Here is a 16,208-nt window from a genome sequence, read left to right as displayed (position 1 = left end):
TCTCATGGGTTTTCGCTTATGTGCTCTACATCTTTTGCTTTTTGCAGGTGACTGTGCAATTACTGGTGGTGGAGACTGTGCAATTACTGGTGACGGAGACAATTCAATTACTGGTGGCGGAGACTATGCAATTACTGGTGACGGAGACAATTCAATTACTGGTGGCGGAGACTGTGCAATTACTGATGGCGCAGACTGTGCAATTACTGGTGGCGGAGACTGTGCAATTACTGGTGGCGGAGACGATTCAATTACTGGTGGCGGAGACGATTCAATTACTGGTGGCGGAGACTGTGCAATTACTGGTGGCAGAGACTGTGCAATTACTGGTGGTGGAGACTGAGCAATTACTGGTGGCGGAGACTGTGCAATTACTGATGGCGGAGACTGTGCAATTACTGGTGGCAGAGACGATTCAATTACTGGTGGTGGAGACTGAGCAATTACTGGTGGCGGAGACTGTGCAATTACTGGTGGCGGAGACTGTGCAATTACTGGTGGTGGAGACTGTGCAATTACTGGTGACGGAGACAATTCAATTACTGGTGGCGGAGACTGTGCAATTACTGGTGACGGAGACAATTCAATTACTTGTGGCGGAGACTGTGCAATTACTGATGGCGGAGACTGTGCAATTACTGGTGGCGGAGACTGTGCAATTACTGGTGGCGGAGACGATTCAATTACTGGTGGCAGAGACGATTCAATTACTGGTGGCGGAGACTGTGCAATTACTGGTGGCGGAGACTGTGCAATTACTGGTGGTGGAGACTGAGCAATTACTGGTGGCGGAGACTGTGCAATTACTGGTGGCGGAGACTGTGCAATTACTGGTGGCGGAGACTGTGCAATTACTGGTGGCGGAGACTGTGCAATTACTGGTGGTGGAGACTGAGCAATTACTGGTGGCAGAGACTGTGCAATTACTGATGGCGGAGACGATTCAATTACTGGTGGTGGAGACTGAGCAATTACTGGTGGCGGAGACTGAGCAATTACTGGGCGGAGACTGTGCAATTACTGGTGGCGGAGACTGTGCAATTACTGGTGGCGGAGACTGTGCAATTACTGGTGGTGGAGACTGAGCAATTACTGGTGGCGGAGACTGTGCAATTACTGGTGGCGGAGACTATGCAATAGATGAATCCGGAGAAAATATTCCAAAATCTAATGAAGCTACAGATGATGAGGCAGGAGAGCGTACTGCAGACGCGTGTGCTGTCGCATACATATCATTTTGTTTCATTAAGATTCCAGCTATAAATTGCATTGAGCAATTATGGATATACGTTCATAACGGTCCAATATACCAGTCACAAGGATATTGTTCTCCTCATCGTTGAAACGTATATTTATTTTAGTTTCTATACGCTATACGCTTCTTACGTGGATGCCGAGCTGCAACCACTGAGTTCTGCTGCTGCTGCTGCTGCTGCTGCTGACTGGACTCCCCTGAGACTGAGACTGCAGGAGCCTCCCACTCTCCCAACCAATACCACCACCACTCACCCCACCATCACTCCTCTAACTCCCACGTGCACTTACACGTCTACTCAACCAAACACCACTCACCTCAGCACTACCACTCACCCCACCAGTAATCCCGCCATCACTCCCCAGACTCCCACAAGCACTCCAATGCCTAGTCCCACTCCTCCTGTCCATACCTCAAACACTCACAAATAACAGAGAAATAAAATAAATGACACACTAACAAAAACTGTTCAAACTCACAAGACAATAAAATTGTAAAGAAAACAAAATAACAGAAGACAAGCCTATCAAAATTCACAACTCTAGCAATCCCAAATCCTCCAAATGCCTAGCTCTGTCTGTCTCTCACTCGCTCCCAACAACACAAAGAAAGATTACAATAAATAGACCATTTAAATAGGCCTCTCGAGAAATTGGTTGTCTCACGAGATTGGAGCACAATTGTAAAAAACATTTTTTTTAACACACCGCGCCATTTCCTAGTTTTCAGAGAGACGATCATCATGCTGCTGGCTACTCTCCAGTTTTGCAAATGTTGCTATCACAGGTATTCATGGCTTTCTGCATACCGTGATAGCAATGCTGTCAAAACTGGCGATTTAAACAGGCCGGCGATTTTTTTTCCGGCGCTTAGTGCATAGGTCATGACGCAAATGCACTGATTTTATCACTGCTTTGTGAATAGGCCCCTTATAGAGGGTTGGGGATACTTACAGTGCATCTGATCTCAGACTCCCTATTAGAGAGGGTTGGGGTTCCTTACAATGCATCTGATCTCAGACTCGTTATTAGAGAGGGTTGGGGCTCTACAGAATTTCACAATATAATTATAATGTTCTTTAACCAAAAAAGGTTTAAAACCACTGATTTAGCATGCTGAAGCAATAGAAGGGCAGGGTTTCTGTGAAGGCACAGAAACATTATCACAACAATTACTGTACTTTCTTATGCTAATAAATACCTTTTATGAGACAAAATCATTTTGTTACACTACTCTAAATCAGCTTTGTATCAAAAAAATTAAGACGCCACAATGAGAACTGTAAACCATGAAGTGCTTTTGTGAGGTCAAACTTCTGAATGAAATTAGGAAACAAAATTAAACAAAATGAGCAACTCCATTAATTATGTTTCATGTAACGGTGTTCTTACAAGATGTGCCATTTAATGTTTGAGAAATGTTATGTAAGTGTTCCTGTCGGTTGCACTCTTGATGATAATAAGCAGCTTAGCAACCATCATGGATTGCTGACAGAGGTTCCACTCAAGCATCAGCTCATTACCACTGACATTTTCTTTCAAGAAACTAGCTTCCGGATTATTGGTTGACATCCTTTATTCATTGTCAGACAAAAGAATTTGAACACGTTGAGAATGTGTTTTTAGAGAATTTAAGGGAATAAATTATAGCATATTGAATGGCTTCTACATGCCAACTTGAAACAGCAATGTGTATACTCACCTCAGCGAGATAAAACTCATCATATTGTCTTTTAAAATTCTCTCCTTTGTAGTAGTTGCTGGCAGCTACAATGACATCCACGGCAACCATGCTCAGTATAAACATGTGAAAAATTGAGGACCTCATCATTTTCTGCACATAAAGAAAAATACAAAGGACACGTGAGGACACAAACAAATACCAATCGAATTTCATGTTTTACTTTCTATTTTTTTTTTACCAGAGCACAACTGCATTATTTTTAGCCCCAAGGATCCCGGGTTCTTATGACACTTACTGGTTACTGAGTTTAAGTCCCTTCGGGGAAAACAAAATGACAGCCAACTCTCGGCCAATATGAAGCTGCAAAGTCACTGGCTGCAGCTTCCTTTTGGATGACCAGCTAAATCCCCTTCAAAAAACAGAAAGTAAATAACTTCACTAATATTTATCTTGGTAACATTTAAAAAAGGGGGGTATTAGTTAGGGAGGATGGCTGCTTTAGACATTTTATCTTTTGACTAAAGAAGTGCACTCAAGTGCAAAACATGTTCATTTTGCCACCTCATGCCTGTGTCAAAAATGTAGTATCTAATATTACTCAGTATTAGAGATGTGGCAATCAGCAATAATTTCACAAGTGGAATGTGATATTCATGCAAATTGCAATCAGCATTGCTTTCGAGACTGAATTGTTTTTGTAAGTGGGAGACAGGTTTAATAGAGAAGAGAGTTAAAGTGATATTTTTCCTCTTTTATGGGGAATTGAACTCATTTTGCCAATGCGAAAACATTGACATTACTACAAAGGGAGAAATGTATCAAAGCAATTTTTGGGCACAATTGACGCTAGGAAGTGTTTTCACTTTGTACAGTACATCTTAGCAATGCATCATCCTTTCAACTTACTTTTCTCTAGTTTTGTTCCATGAGCGTCTGCATGACAATTTGGGAAGTGTTAGGAGTTATAGAGGAGTTGCATCTAACATTAAGGGGGACATGTATCAAAATGGTTCAATTGGCGCCAAAACACAAAACAAATATTTGCATCTGCCTCAATTTGCACCAGCGATAAATGTATCTATCTAATCTTGTTTCATACTGTGACAGGGTAAATAAAAGCCACCAGTTATATGCCTGGAAAACCTATGTCTAGTCTGCAGTGCAGCACTGACTAGGTTAAATTTCAGCTGGGAACCTCAGGACAATTAGTTGGATCCCAGCTGCCTAATCAAGGTGTGTTAAAACCCAGGTTGTAGACACATGGAGTTTGCTGTTGATGAGAGAGGAGTAAGCTGCTAAAGTGATTCCTGAAAACAAGGTCTGAGTAGCAAAGTAGTGAAACTGTGAACTGTCTGTCCCCTGCATAGAAAAAGGGTAGCTGCATATATATAAACTGTCTGCTAAAGAGAAACTGTTTTGTTTGGTTTGCTGAAGGAAAAGCCATTTTCATTTGTTGCTGAAAAAGGGCTATTTTTGTTTTGTGTGCTGTATATTTTTCAAGGCAAAATAAAACAGCCTTGTCAAGAAACCCACGTGTGTAGTTGCATGTACCCTGCAACATATGGTGTCAGAAGTGGGATTTGATTTTTTTCAAAAGGCTCCTGCAGTTAAAGGGCCACACACACACACACACACACAAGAATGGAAGAAATGTTGAAAGCGTTTCTGTGCGAGCAGGCCCGGCTGCAAGCGGAGAGAGATGAAAGACTACAGACAGCACAGGATGAGCGGATTGCCAAGCTGCTGACCCAAGTCCAAGGGTCTGCCGGTGCAGAACTGGCCAGCAGACCCCCGATACTCCTGAGGAAAATGGCACCGAATGAGGATCCAGAGGCTTTTTTAGTAACATTTGAAAGAGTCGCCGAAGCTCAGGGCTGGGCTGCAGATCGCTGGGCAACTGCTTTGGCCTCGCTCCTCATAGGTGAAGCCCAGGCCTCATATCAGGGCTCCCTACAGATCAGGCAATGGACTACCGCCAAGTAAAAGCCGCCATACTGGATCGCTTAGGTTTGACCCCAGAGACCTACCGGCAGCAGTTCCGGAACATGAAGTACACCGCTAAGATGAGACCCGGGGTCCTCGCTCAGCAATTATTGGACTTGTGTACGCGCTGGATACAACCCGAGGAGTGCACTAAGGAGGCAATTCTTGAGCAGGTGGTTTTGGAACAATTTCTACAAGTAATACCCCCTCCCGCACGCTCGTGGGTAAAACGCCACGCTGCTGAAACCCTAGCTTTGGCGGTCCGACTCGTGGAGAACTTCCTTGGGGCTGAGCAGCAGGAGAGTGTCCTGGACCCGACTCCACCGGCACTTGCGGATGCCCAAAGAGGGAGGTCGGATCAATGGGGAACCTACGGCCCGTCACGGAACCGCCAAGTCCAAAGGAAGGAGCAGTCGTTCCAGCAATGACGGAGTCAAAATGCTGGTCCCCACACAGACCCTCATCTCCTTCCGGATGTCGGCTCGTCGCAAAGTGAGAGGAACTTCCGAGGACTTCGCCCCACAGGACCCACCAGATGCCTGGTCTCCAGTAACTGGTCCAGCGGAGCGCTATCCACAGCCCCCTCCTACGAGGGAACCCTCTCCATGTTCTGCCTGCGGAGAACAAGGCCACCGGTATGTGGACTGTCCACAGATGGATTGTTCATTCAGCAGAACCGTCGCCACGGCTTTTTCTGGGGAAAATTACAAGCCCTGGCTACTTCCAGCCCTGATTGGGGGAAAACTCGTCCAGGCCCTTGTAGATTCGGGCTCTGGGAAAACTCTGGTCCTCCAGGAACTGTTACCGCCCAACGTGTGTTCTTTTGACTCCCCATGGAGCATAGAATGTATACACGGCGATGTAAAACTTTATCCGACGGCCAAAATCCGGCTACAGGTAAAAGGTCAGGAGGCTTACCTCAAAGTAGGAGTCGCTCCTTGGCTACCTGCCCCCGTTGTGCTCGGTCGGGACTGGCCTTTTTTTGCAGACCTAATGGCCCCAGTCTTTCACGAGGAACCTCCTTCTGGGGCTCAGGAGAACCCTGGCAAACTGTTCCCCTTCTTGGCAGACCATTTTCCCAGTAGACACCGGGTTCAAAAGACTCGGAAGCAAAGACGCTTGGACAAACAGGACTGGTTGCAGAAATCTGGGTCTCAAGGTGACCATTCTAGTAGTCAGAGGTCACAAGTGATGGATGGGGATGGCCAAAAGGGAGGGGGATATGGGCCCTGGAGATTTACCAGACCTGTACCTCCCTGACTTTCGCCAGAAGCAAAGGGAAGACCCAGTCCTTGCGAGACAGTATGACAAGGTGGTGAAAATTGATGAACAGATTTTAGATGCACAGGGGGTGATAGTATTCCCCCATTTTGAGCTATCAGAGGATATCCTATATAGGGTGAATAGGCAGACACAAACAGGGGAGGTCACCAGACAGATATTGGTTCCCAAGGCGTTTGTTAAATCTGTGTTCACTCTAGCCCATACTGTCCCTTGGGGTGGTCACCTAGGCAGGGATAAAACATTGGACCGTATTTCATCCCGATTCTATTGGCCAGGGATGCATAGTGATATTGCTAAGCTATGTGCAGCATGTCCGGAGTGCCAGCTAACTAGTCCAAAAGGATAAAAACCAGCCCCTTTGGTTCCTCAACCCTTGGTGTCAGTTCCCTTTGAGAGGATTGGGGTAGACTTGGTAGGACCCCTAGAACCTTCTGCGAAAGGACACAGGTTTAACCTTGTAATAGTGGACTATGCAACAAGGTATCCTGAGGCGTTCCCCCTGAGAACAGCAACGGCGAAGCAAGTAGCCAACAAGTTGTTGGAACTGTTCTCACGGGTTGGATTTCCCCAGGTTATGTTGACAGACCAAGGTACAAATTTCATGGCTAAACTGATGCAGGATGTCTTAAAGTTACTAGAGGTCAAGTCTGTTCGGACATCGGTCTACCATCCACAGACTGACGGATTGGTGGAAAGATTTAACCGAACTCTAAAAGGGATGCTGAGGAAATTTGTAGACTCAGAAAATAGAGCCTGGGATGAACTTCTCCCTTTTCTGCTGTTTGCAGTGCGGGAAGTTCCCCAGGCCTCCACGGGATTCTCTCCATTTGAATTGCTCTATGGCCGCCAACCGCGGGGTATCCTAGACCTCCTAAAGGAGTCCTGAGAGGAACAGCAGTCCCCTTCTAAGAATACCCTGCAATATGTATTAGACATTAGGAAGCGCCTAGATGTGGTCGGCCATTTTGCCAGGGAGAATCTTAGATCAGCCCAGGACAGTCAGGAGAGACATTACAATCAGAATGCTCGCATGAGAGTGTTTCACCTGGGAGACCAGGTGATGTTATTGTTACCCAGTTGTGAGAGTAAACTCCTGGCCAAATGGCAGGGCCCATTCGAAGTACTCCGCCGTACGGGTGATGTGGATTACAAAATCGCTCAACCAGGGTCCAGGAAGGGTAAACAAATTTACCATGTGAACTTGCTGAAACCCTGGAAGATGCAGCGGTCTCTATTCATCCACCCGGTGGAGGAGGAAACGGACTTGGGTCCTCAGCCTCCACGGGAGAACATCGTGAGTGACGATAAAATCCCAATGGGTAAACAGTTGTCCTCTGAACAAAAAGGGGACTTGTTAGCAATAATTACACAATTCCAGGATGTTTTTTCTGACTTACCAGGACAAACTAACTTAATTTCCCATGCAATCGAGACACCACCTGGGGTAAAAGTACGTTCCCGTCCTTATAGGTTGCCTGAAAGTCGTAGGGCTCTGGTAGAGAAGGAGGTACAAGAAATGTTACACTTAGGAGTGATTGAGGAATCATGCAGTAATTATGGTCCCTAAACCCGATGGGAAGGTAGGATTTTGTGTGGACCTCCGAAAGGTCAATGCGGTATCCAAGTTTGACGCATATCCGATGCCAAGGGTGGACGAATTAATTGACGCCCTTGGTAACGCAGAATATATATCCACGTTGGACTTGACAAAAGGATACTGGCAAATACCCTTAGAGGAAAAGTCCAAATGCAAAACAGCCTTTGCCACTCCTATGGGTTTATACCAGTTTGTGACAATGCCATTTGGACTGCATGGAGCCCCAGCCACATTTCAGAGACTCATGGATAAGGTACTGAGGCCCATAGGACTTATGCCGCAGCCTACCTAGATGACATTGTCATTTATAGTAAACACTGGCGGGCCCATCTAAATAGGCTGAAAGCGGTCCTCAAATCTCTAAGAGAGGCAGGGCTCACAGCCAACCCTAAGAAATATGCCTTGGGTAAAGCGGAAACCAAATATTTAGGGTATGCAGTGGGAGGTGGAAAAGTAAGGCCACTAGCCGACAAGGTAGCTGCCCTGAAAGAAGTTCCGACCCCCCAAACAAAAACGCAGGTACGCTCTCTGCTGGGTTTAGCAGGGTACTACCGGCGGTTCATCCCCAACTATTCGGAAGTGGCAGCCCCTTTAACGGACCTCACAAAAAAGTGTGCCCCTACACAAGTGGTGTGGTCAAGGGATTGTCAGAGAGCCCTTGAGGACATAAAAAGGTGTCTATCAGACGGTCCCATCCTTATAAGCCCAGACTTCAACAGCCCTTTTATAGTGCAAACCAATGCATCAGAGATAGGACTAGGGGCAGTGTTGTTACAACAGTTTGAGGGAGTTGAACATCCTATCCTTTTCCTGAGTAGGAAATTGTTCCCAAGGGAAAAAAAATACTCAGTGATTGAGAAAGAGTGCCTCGCAGTAAAGTGGGCAATCGAGGCTTTGAGGCATTACCTGGCAGGAGTCCATTTTACTTTGGTGACGGATCATGCTCCACTGAAATGGTTAAATAGCATGAAGAATTCCAATGCTAGATTGACTAGGTGGTATATGGCCCTCCAACCCTTCTCATTTGAGATTCAGCATAGGCCGGGAAAAGAGAACGCAAATGCCGACTTCTTTTCTAGAGAAGGGGTGGATGGTCGGGCTTCAGCCGTGCGTAGCCCCAGCCACACACTAACAGGGGAGGAATGTGACAGGGTAAATAAAAGCCATCAGTTATATGCCTGGAAAACCTATGTCTAGTCTGCAGTGCAGCACTGACTAGGTTAAACTTCAGCTGGGAACCTCAGGACAATTAGTTGGATCCCAGCTGCCTAATCAAGGTGTGTTAAAACCCAGGTTGTAGACACATGGAGTTTGCTGTTGATGAGAGAGGAGTAAGCTGCTAAAGTGATTCCTGAAAACAAGGTCTGAGTAGCAAAGTAGTGAAACTGTGAACTGTCTGTCCCCTGCATAGAAAAAGGGTAGCTGCATATATATAAACTGTCTGCTAAAGAGAAACTGTTTTGTTCGGTTTGCTGAAGGAAAAGCCATTTTCGTTTGTTGCTGAAAAAGAGCTATTTTTGTTTTGTGTGCTGTATATTTTTCAAGGCAAAATAAAACAGCCTTGTCAAGAAACCCACGTGTGTAGTTGCATGTACCCTGCAACACATACATTTGGTCCAGATCTCTTTGGAGCAGAGGTTAACGTCACCTAAGCCTGGTAGATTTATTTGATGCAAAGAGAGAGGAAAACGGCAGCGGTTGTAGGCACAATTTGTATTCACTAATATGATATTGTTGTAAGCAAACTGGACCGATTTGCATTTTATTTAATGTTTAGTATTCTAAATTCTAAAAAACAACAGAATCGATTTTATTATCAATAAAGACTTTATTGGCATCGCTCATTTTTAAATTAGTTTATAGTGTATATACAGATGTAGCCAACAAGATTGCAACGCGGGCGCACTTCCACTGGTGAAATGGCGCGATAACCCTGCCCCCTTCTCACGAGCAGCTGATTCAAAGCAATGGCCGTTGGTGTGTTCTGTATTTCCAGCTGCAGCGCACCATGGGTTGCAATAACGTTGGCTACTGAATGTCTGTAGTGTAAATGTGGCATTCTGAAAAAAATCTAGTTTAATGGCTAATTTGTATTCTTGCACAGAAATCAATCAAGAAATAATCAACAAAGAGACCCCTACTGCTGCACTCAGCCAATAAATGTATAATATAGGGATCAATACCCTTAATTACAATAATTGTACTCTATTGTTATGCAAAGGAATGTCATCTAAAACAAAATAATAAAATGACGTCACTTGGCGGAGACTGATACAATTACCGATCGACACGGAAGACTTTAGAGACAAGGACTAAGTGAATTAATCTAATTATCCTTCATACAAATATACATACAGCTCTGATCTCTAAGTATCATACCCAGCCATTGGGGATTTTAATTATCAATGTTATATTCACTGTAAGTATCTATTTGTGCACTTAGATATTATATTTCTAATAAACTTGTATTATTTTGTTTTAGATGGCATCCCTTCTCATAAGAATAGATTACAATTATTGTAATTAAGGGTATTGATCCCTATATTATACATGTATTGGCTGAGTGCAACAATAGGGGGTCTCTTTTTGTTGATCATTTCTTGATTGATATCTGTGCTAGTATGTCTTTCTTCCCCATGCACCCCATTATAAGCATTACAATAATTACTTTTTAGTACTAAGTTGGAGCGGCTGATACTTCTTTTTAATTTTTTTTTTATTCTTAACAGAACCAGCAGTCTATATGCTTTTTTAATATCTTTTTTTTTCAGTATCTGAATTGAGTGTCCCCCTGGAGCGACATAATTGGGCTCTCCTGCTTACCCCTCGCTCGGAGGTTCTTTAACTGCGTAGTCAAGATGTGGCTACAGTAAACATTAGTAAGTTTAGGACATCTTTGAAGCACAGAGGCTAATCATATGTGACTAAATCAGGATATTAATTTTATGTAGGGTTGCACAAATAATACTATACATTTCAATTTCATGCTCTTCAGTGGCCATTAATTATATAAAGAGTGATGCTTACAATTGGTATTACATTATATTTTACATGTGCTATTATACTATTTTGTGAAGACTCTCCCCTTCTAGCAAATATTGGAATGTGTTGATACACTGAGAACCCAAAAGCATAGCATCAGACAGCTAGAGTTACAAATGCAATGAGTGGTTTCGCTCAGCCTGATTTAGCAAAGAGTGTTTCAGTAAACATGTTTTCCACAACAACATAATAGAACATAATAGATTTCAGAAAACATAAAACAGAACCTGTAGCATTATGCCACAGTAGTATACCAATCTATCTGCATATAGATGGGAATCATAGTGGTATAGACTTATGTATATCATTGCATTTCATAAACAGTTTGACAGAAAATTGTGGCATGTCACCAATATCTAACTCAGAACCATGTACCTGTAGATAGTCCAGGTCAGGAATCTAGCATGTGTTCCTCTGCCCCCCGTGCCTTCCCTGTTACCCTGCACTGCGTGCACCCCTTTAACCCCCATTATCCGGTGTATACTCCCGTGATTCCAATTGATTCATTACTGCTGCTGCTAGCAACACTAAAGACCGTCACTCTTTAGAGCTTGTACACGTTTTTTTCAGAGAATGCTGCATTATTGCCGTTGTTTGCTCAGAGTTTCTGGCTGTTATAGGAGAGTACTTTGTACTGTATGTTTATTTTGTTTTTTATGTAGTTTAATAAATTAGGTTTTAATTCTCCTGCTGGTGAGTCCTACTTTTTTCTGGGAGCGGATGGATATGGATCTTTGTTCGTGCACCAGGTCAGGAATCTAGCCATCTAATTGCCAGGGCTTTCTCTGGTCCAGGAAGGTGTTTAGCATACCAAATGTAATTGTCAGTGAATAACTGAGAAGGATACTGGGTGTGTCCAGGAGTCAGTCTATCTAGTGTGTTGCAGAGAGGACTGGACCCTGACTCTGGACCTTTTTTAATATGGTCCAAATCTCTCTACACTAGTGGTACCCAACTCCAGTCCTCAAGGACAAGTAACAATCCAGGTTTTAGGGAAATTCTTGGTGGAGCATGTGGCTCAGTCAAAATTATACCTGCCACCTGTGCTAATGATACTGTAGGATAGCCATAAAACCTGGACTGTTAGCGGCCCTTGAGGGCTGGAGTTGGGAGCCACTGCGTATACACTGTAATTTCATTTTTTATACATTACTAGATCTTTGCACTGGGAAAGCACAATTAATTTTTATACTTGTTAATACAGCTAAACTATTATACACTATTCTAAGTTGGTTTACTTGTGGTTTTATCTAAAAATGTGTTTATTAGCTTGTATCCAATTGATTAATTAAATGGAACCTAACACAGCACCTTAATTTCACGAAAATGTGAAATATATTTTACATTTAATCAAAATATTTCAAGGTAAGGTGAAAGAAAGAAAAAGCAATACAATCTAGTTTAAAACTAGATTATTTGAAGTATCACAAAATCTGTGAATCTGTTGCTCACACTGATAATTTTTGCAGTCAGCGTTTCACTGCATATTGTCAGAGTCTTCCTAGACATACTGCTCACAGCCACAGTTCCTTTCTCTGTCCACTGGGTGGGCTGCTGTTTTCGGTCTGCGCTGGGGTTCCTCTGTCTGTCTGTCTCCTTGTTGCTCCTGTTCTCTGTCCTTATATTTTCCTGTTTCCTGTTCCTCCCTTGCCTTTGCTTTGTGTTGTGTTCCCTGGCTTATGCTTGAACTTGTTTCTGTATCTGTTCCGTAATAAAGTCTCTTGCTATTGAACTAGATTGCCCCAGTCTGTTTCCTGCTAGCAAGTCCCAGTCCTGTTCCTGCTCCTAGTCTAAGTCGCTGCTCCCTAGTCTCAGTTCCTGCTCCCCGGCCCTGCCTTCCTGTTGCTGACAATGCCTGTGACCACGACAATCCTGCTTGCTGCCTGGGTATAAAGTGCTGTAGTGCCATTTGTGAGGAGATTGGTGTCCGAGACCATGCAGCAGGGAACAATTAGCCTGTTTCCCCAGGGAGTCAGGCCACTGCTCACAAGCTTCAAAAGGTGTAAGGGCAACATCACATTATTCTACAGGGTTATGTTACTCCCAACTCTGCAAGGGCCCCACCAGTGTGCCAATAGTGGGAGGACACTGTCACGGGAGACCAGGTTTATCAACACCTTTTTATACTGGGATCATAGTTTGAGCAAAGCAAGGAGGTAAAATCAATTTTAATTTATTTCAGGAAAAGACATACACACAATGTAACACAATTTACAGGGTTACCACACTTACTGGAAACGGGGCTAACGCATAAATCTACCTCTAAACAAAATTCACAAAAATGATCTCTTTAGGAGCCCTTTCCAATGACTGGTAGGTACTCACAAAAGTCCTGGAACTGATTTCGGCATGCAATGCCAGGCGTGACCGCTACGTTCTTCAGAAGTGGGACTTAGAAGAATTCTTGAGTCAAAATTTTTGAAGCCGGCTCGTGTCTATTCAGCACAGAGCATGTTTGAATTTGCCGCTGTTGGTTTGGCGCTTGGAATCTGCTCTTCTCATTGGCTGCAAGGCTCCTTAAGGGGTTTTAGTGTCCCATTAAAAATCTCTAAAGCCTATCAGAGCGTGGGAATTCTCCTGCCAGCCAATCACCGATTTGCCGGTATTGTAAAGCTGGGTGGCCACCTTTTCTCAGTCTGCCAAGGGGCATGCGCTAACCTGGCACCTCTGCCTCTTTTCATACTGAGCACACCCGCTGGCCAGGCTCCACAGAGTCTGGGATCTGGCAAATGGTGGCTGGATAGCTTTGTGTTAGCCCAGGATGCAGGTACTCAAGTAGAACTGCAGTACCCCTCCTATTCTAACACCTTGGCATCCCTGAGGCTTTCAAGTCAGGACTCCGCATAGACCCATAGCTACCAAGCTTGGTAGCTAGTTGGTCTCTTGGAATCCATGACTTGAAAATCCCACATTTCATTCACAGGTTATCAGTACATATACCTACTAAATATAACTCATTCATATAATATACTGTGTCCTGTCTTCTGTGTGGTAAAGATGTATAAGTCCCTATTCTGGTGTCAGGGATGGAGTGAGTGTATATATTACCTACACTCACAAGTCTCATACTTGGCCCACTTAAGAAAAATAACTTTTAAACTTTTACACCCAAGCAATCCCTCTCAGCTTTATCACTTAGCTGGAGCATCCCCTGAACCCCTCTACCAGGTTTCAGAGTACCTGGGCATGTATCTGGGAACCTCTCTTTATACTAGGGACCCCTCTGTATACTAGTGTGTGATGGCAGGTATACATTAATGCCCGTTTACCTTGTCTGGAAGATGCTGCAGCAGGAATCCTGGCTGTGAGTCGTAATAGCGTTTTCAGAGTCAGAGTTTGCCCGGGGCAATGTGCTTGGCTGTATCCGAGAATCTCGCTTGATTCCCGGATCCAACTCCTGGTGTATCCCATAACTCGGGGAACCCAGATACATAGACATATTCTGTAAAGCCTTTCTCTGGCAAACCCACTCTGAAACTTACAGCCTAGAAATCTCCCTATCCCAGCATCCCAGGAAAGGCAAAACACACAAATATTTAATGTCGTATAATTTGCACACAATCACAGTAATGCATTTAAGACATCTGGGTCCAAGAGCTGACACTCTAGGACCCCAACACATCGACAGGGGTGACCAAGTGGGCTGAATCTTTATTAGTGAGCCTGGTTAACCCCTTCATCGTCACAGACACACAGAGTACTCTTGGGTGGATGAGACTGTTACTGGGACTCCAGGCTCCAGGACTGAAGACAGTTGGATCGCATTGCTATGTGCATGAGCAAATGTATGTTCATATAATTCATGTTATAGCGTGTATATGTTATGCTTATGTTATTCATTGTTTTTAAAGATATATATTATTTCGTTAGCCACAGAACGGTATCATCTATTTATTTTTTGATTATTGAAGCTCGGCTAACACGGTACTGATACCTCTACATGTATATATATATTTATTTATTTTTACTCCCCCTCCAAATGTGTGTTTTTTATGTTAGCATATAGTTTTCCTGGGAGAGAGAATCCCTGTTTTTAGGCAGGGCCACTGTCAGGTGAAGGCACGCTGAACTTGTTAACCCAATTTCTCATTTCTCAATTTCTCATTCATGCCCCTCAGGATCTGTCTTAATTACCAACAGGTGAGCGCCAGGTACACATTTTTCTGTGACTGTGGGAATACCAGGGAAAGGGATGCTATATCATTATTTATATCTCATTGCGTTCCTCACACTCTCCTTTTCTTTCTCATGAGGTGTATCTCTTTCCCTCACATGCTTGTGTTTCTCCTTGTAGTAAAGAAGTTACCAAATCCAAGTCTAGATTATTGTCTCACCCAAAATTTGTATATCCTAGTCAATAAACATGTAGCCTGCTTAAGTACAATATATATTGTGACAGAGTCACTGACTCAGTAGGCTGGAATAGTGAATGGAGAGACACTTCAGCCAGTTCACAGAGTGTTAATCTCCTCAGAGAGAAAGCACAGCTGAAGACTGATTAAACCAGGGCTGAACTAATCTGAAACAAGTGCTTTAAAAAGCAGGAAGTTGCTCACACAAGGTGAGCTTGTTTTTCCACAGGAAGGTGGAGAGACTTCTCCTGGCTGGGAAGCCGTAGCTGTTGCTCTGGTCCCCCAGTCCTGCGAGGAGCTATGCTGCTGGGACCAGCTGGGATCCCAACCCAGGATAAAGATAAAGATTGCTGCGAGCTGGACACAGTCTGCTCCCCGGAACCGTGTTCCTGTTTGCTGTTGGAGCTGCATCACAGATAAGACTTTATTATTATACTTATTGGTTATACTTTGTGTAGCATATGGTTTGGGCATAACCAGATTAGCTGGCTGCCCTGTTAGTAAGGGCTCAAGAAGTGAGTTCATTTCCCTAACGGGAATAGGCTTTAATTTCTAGAAAGTAGTTTCTTAAAGGGACAGTGCACCTGTACTTTATTTTGGTTGTGGCTAATAAACCACTATAGTTTAACATTTCCCATAGTGTCTAGCGTCTTACTGACCCCGCTGCGAGGCCGTCCTGCCATAGGTGGTGTCAGAAGTGGGATGCTACGTCTCTGGGGTTCAGTAGATGAAGATGTGTTGAGGCACTGAACTCAAGCGGAAAAAAAAGGCGTTATTTTGCTGAAGCATTGAATTTACAGATAGCAAGTGCTGAGTGTAAAGTTTGCCCCATCGGGTATGAAAGGATTGCTGTGTAAAGCTAATGCCTTTTGCTGAAGCGAGTGAATTTGCAGCTAGCAAGTGCTGTGCGTAAAATGTGCCCTGTCTGGTATAAAAGAAAATGAAAATGGATTTTGGCAAAGATGTTGCCCTAAGAAGAACCCAGAAGGTTCAAAGGTTGTAAAGCACGTAC

General features: G+C 44.0%; 1 protein-coding gene across 5 annotated transcripts in view; it reads right to left on the bottom strand.

Moving 5' to 3' along the window:
• NALCN (sodium leak channel, non-selective) overlaps nucleotides 1-16,208 on the bottom strand; it is a 617,081-nt gene that overhangs the window by 313,578 nt on the left and 287,295 nt on the right. For all 5 annotated transcript variants that reach the window (XM_075590764.1, XM_075590763.1, XM_075590765.1 and 2 more), the window contains one exon: nucleotides 2,957-3,088. In XM_075590764.1, the coding sequence (XP_075446879.1) occupies nucleotides 2,957-3,088 (132 nt within the window). The remainder of the gene's footprint in view (nucleotides 1-2,956; nucleotides 3,089-16,208) is intronic.

The sequence above is a fragment of the Ascaphus truei genome, chromosome 3 (genome assembly GCF_040206685.1).
Source record: "Ascaphus truei isolate aAscTru1 chromosome 3, aAscTru1.hap1, whole genome shotgun sequence".
NCBI lineage: Eukaryota > Metazoa > Chordata > Amphibia > Anura > Ascaphidae > Ascaphus > Ascaphus truei.
The sequence above is the reverse complement of the archived record's forward strand: the minus strand, read 5'-3'. Positions and strand labels throughout refer to the sequence as shown.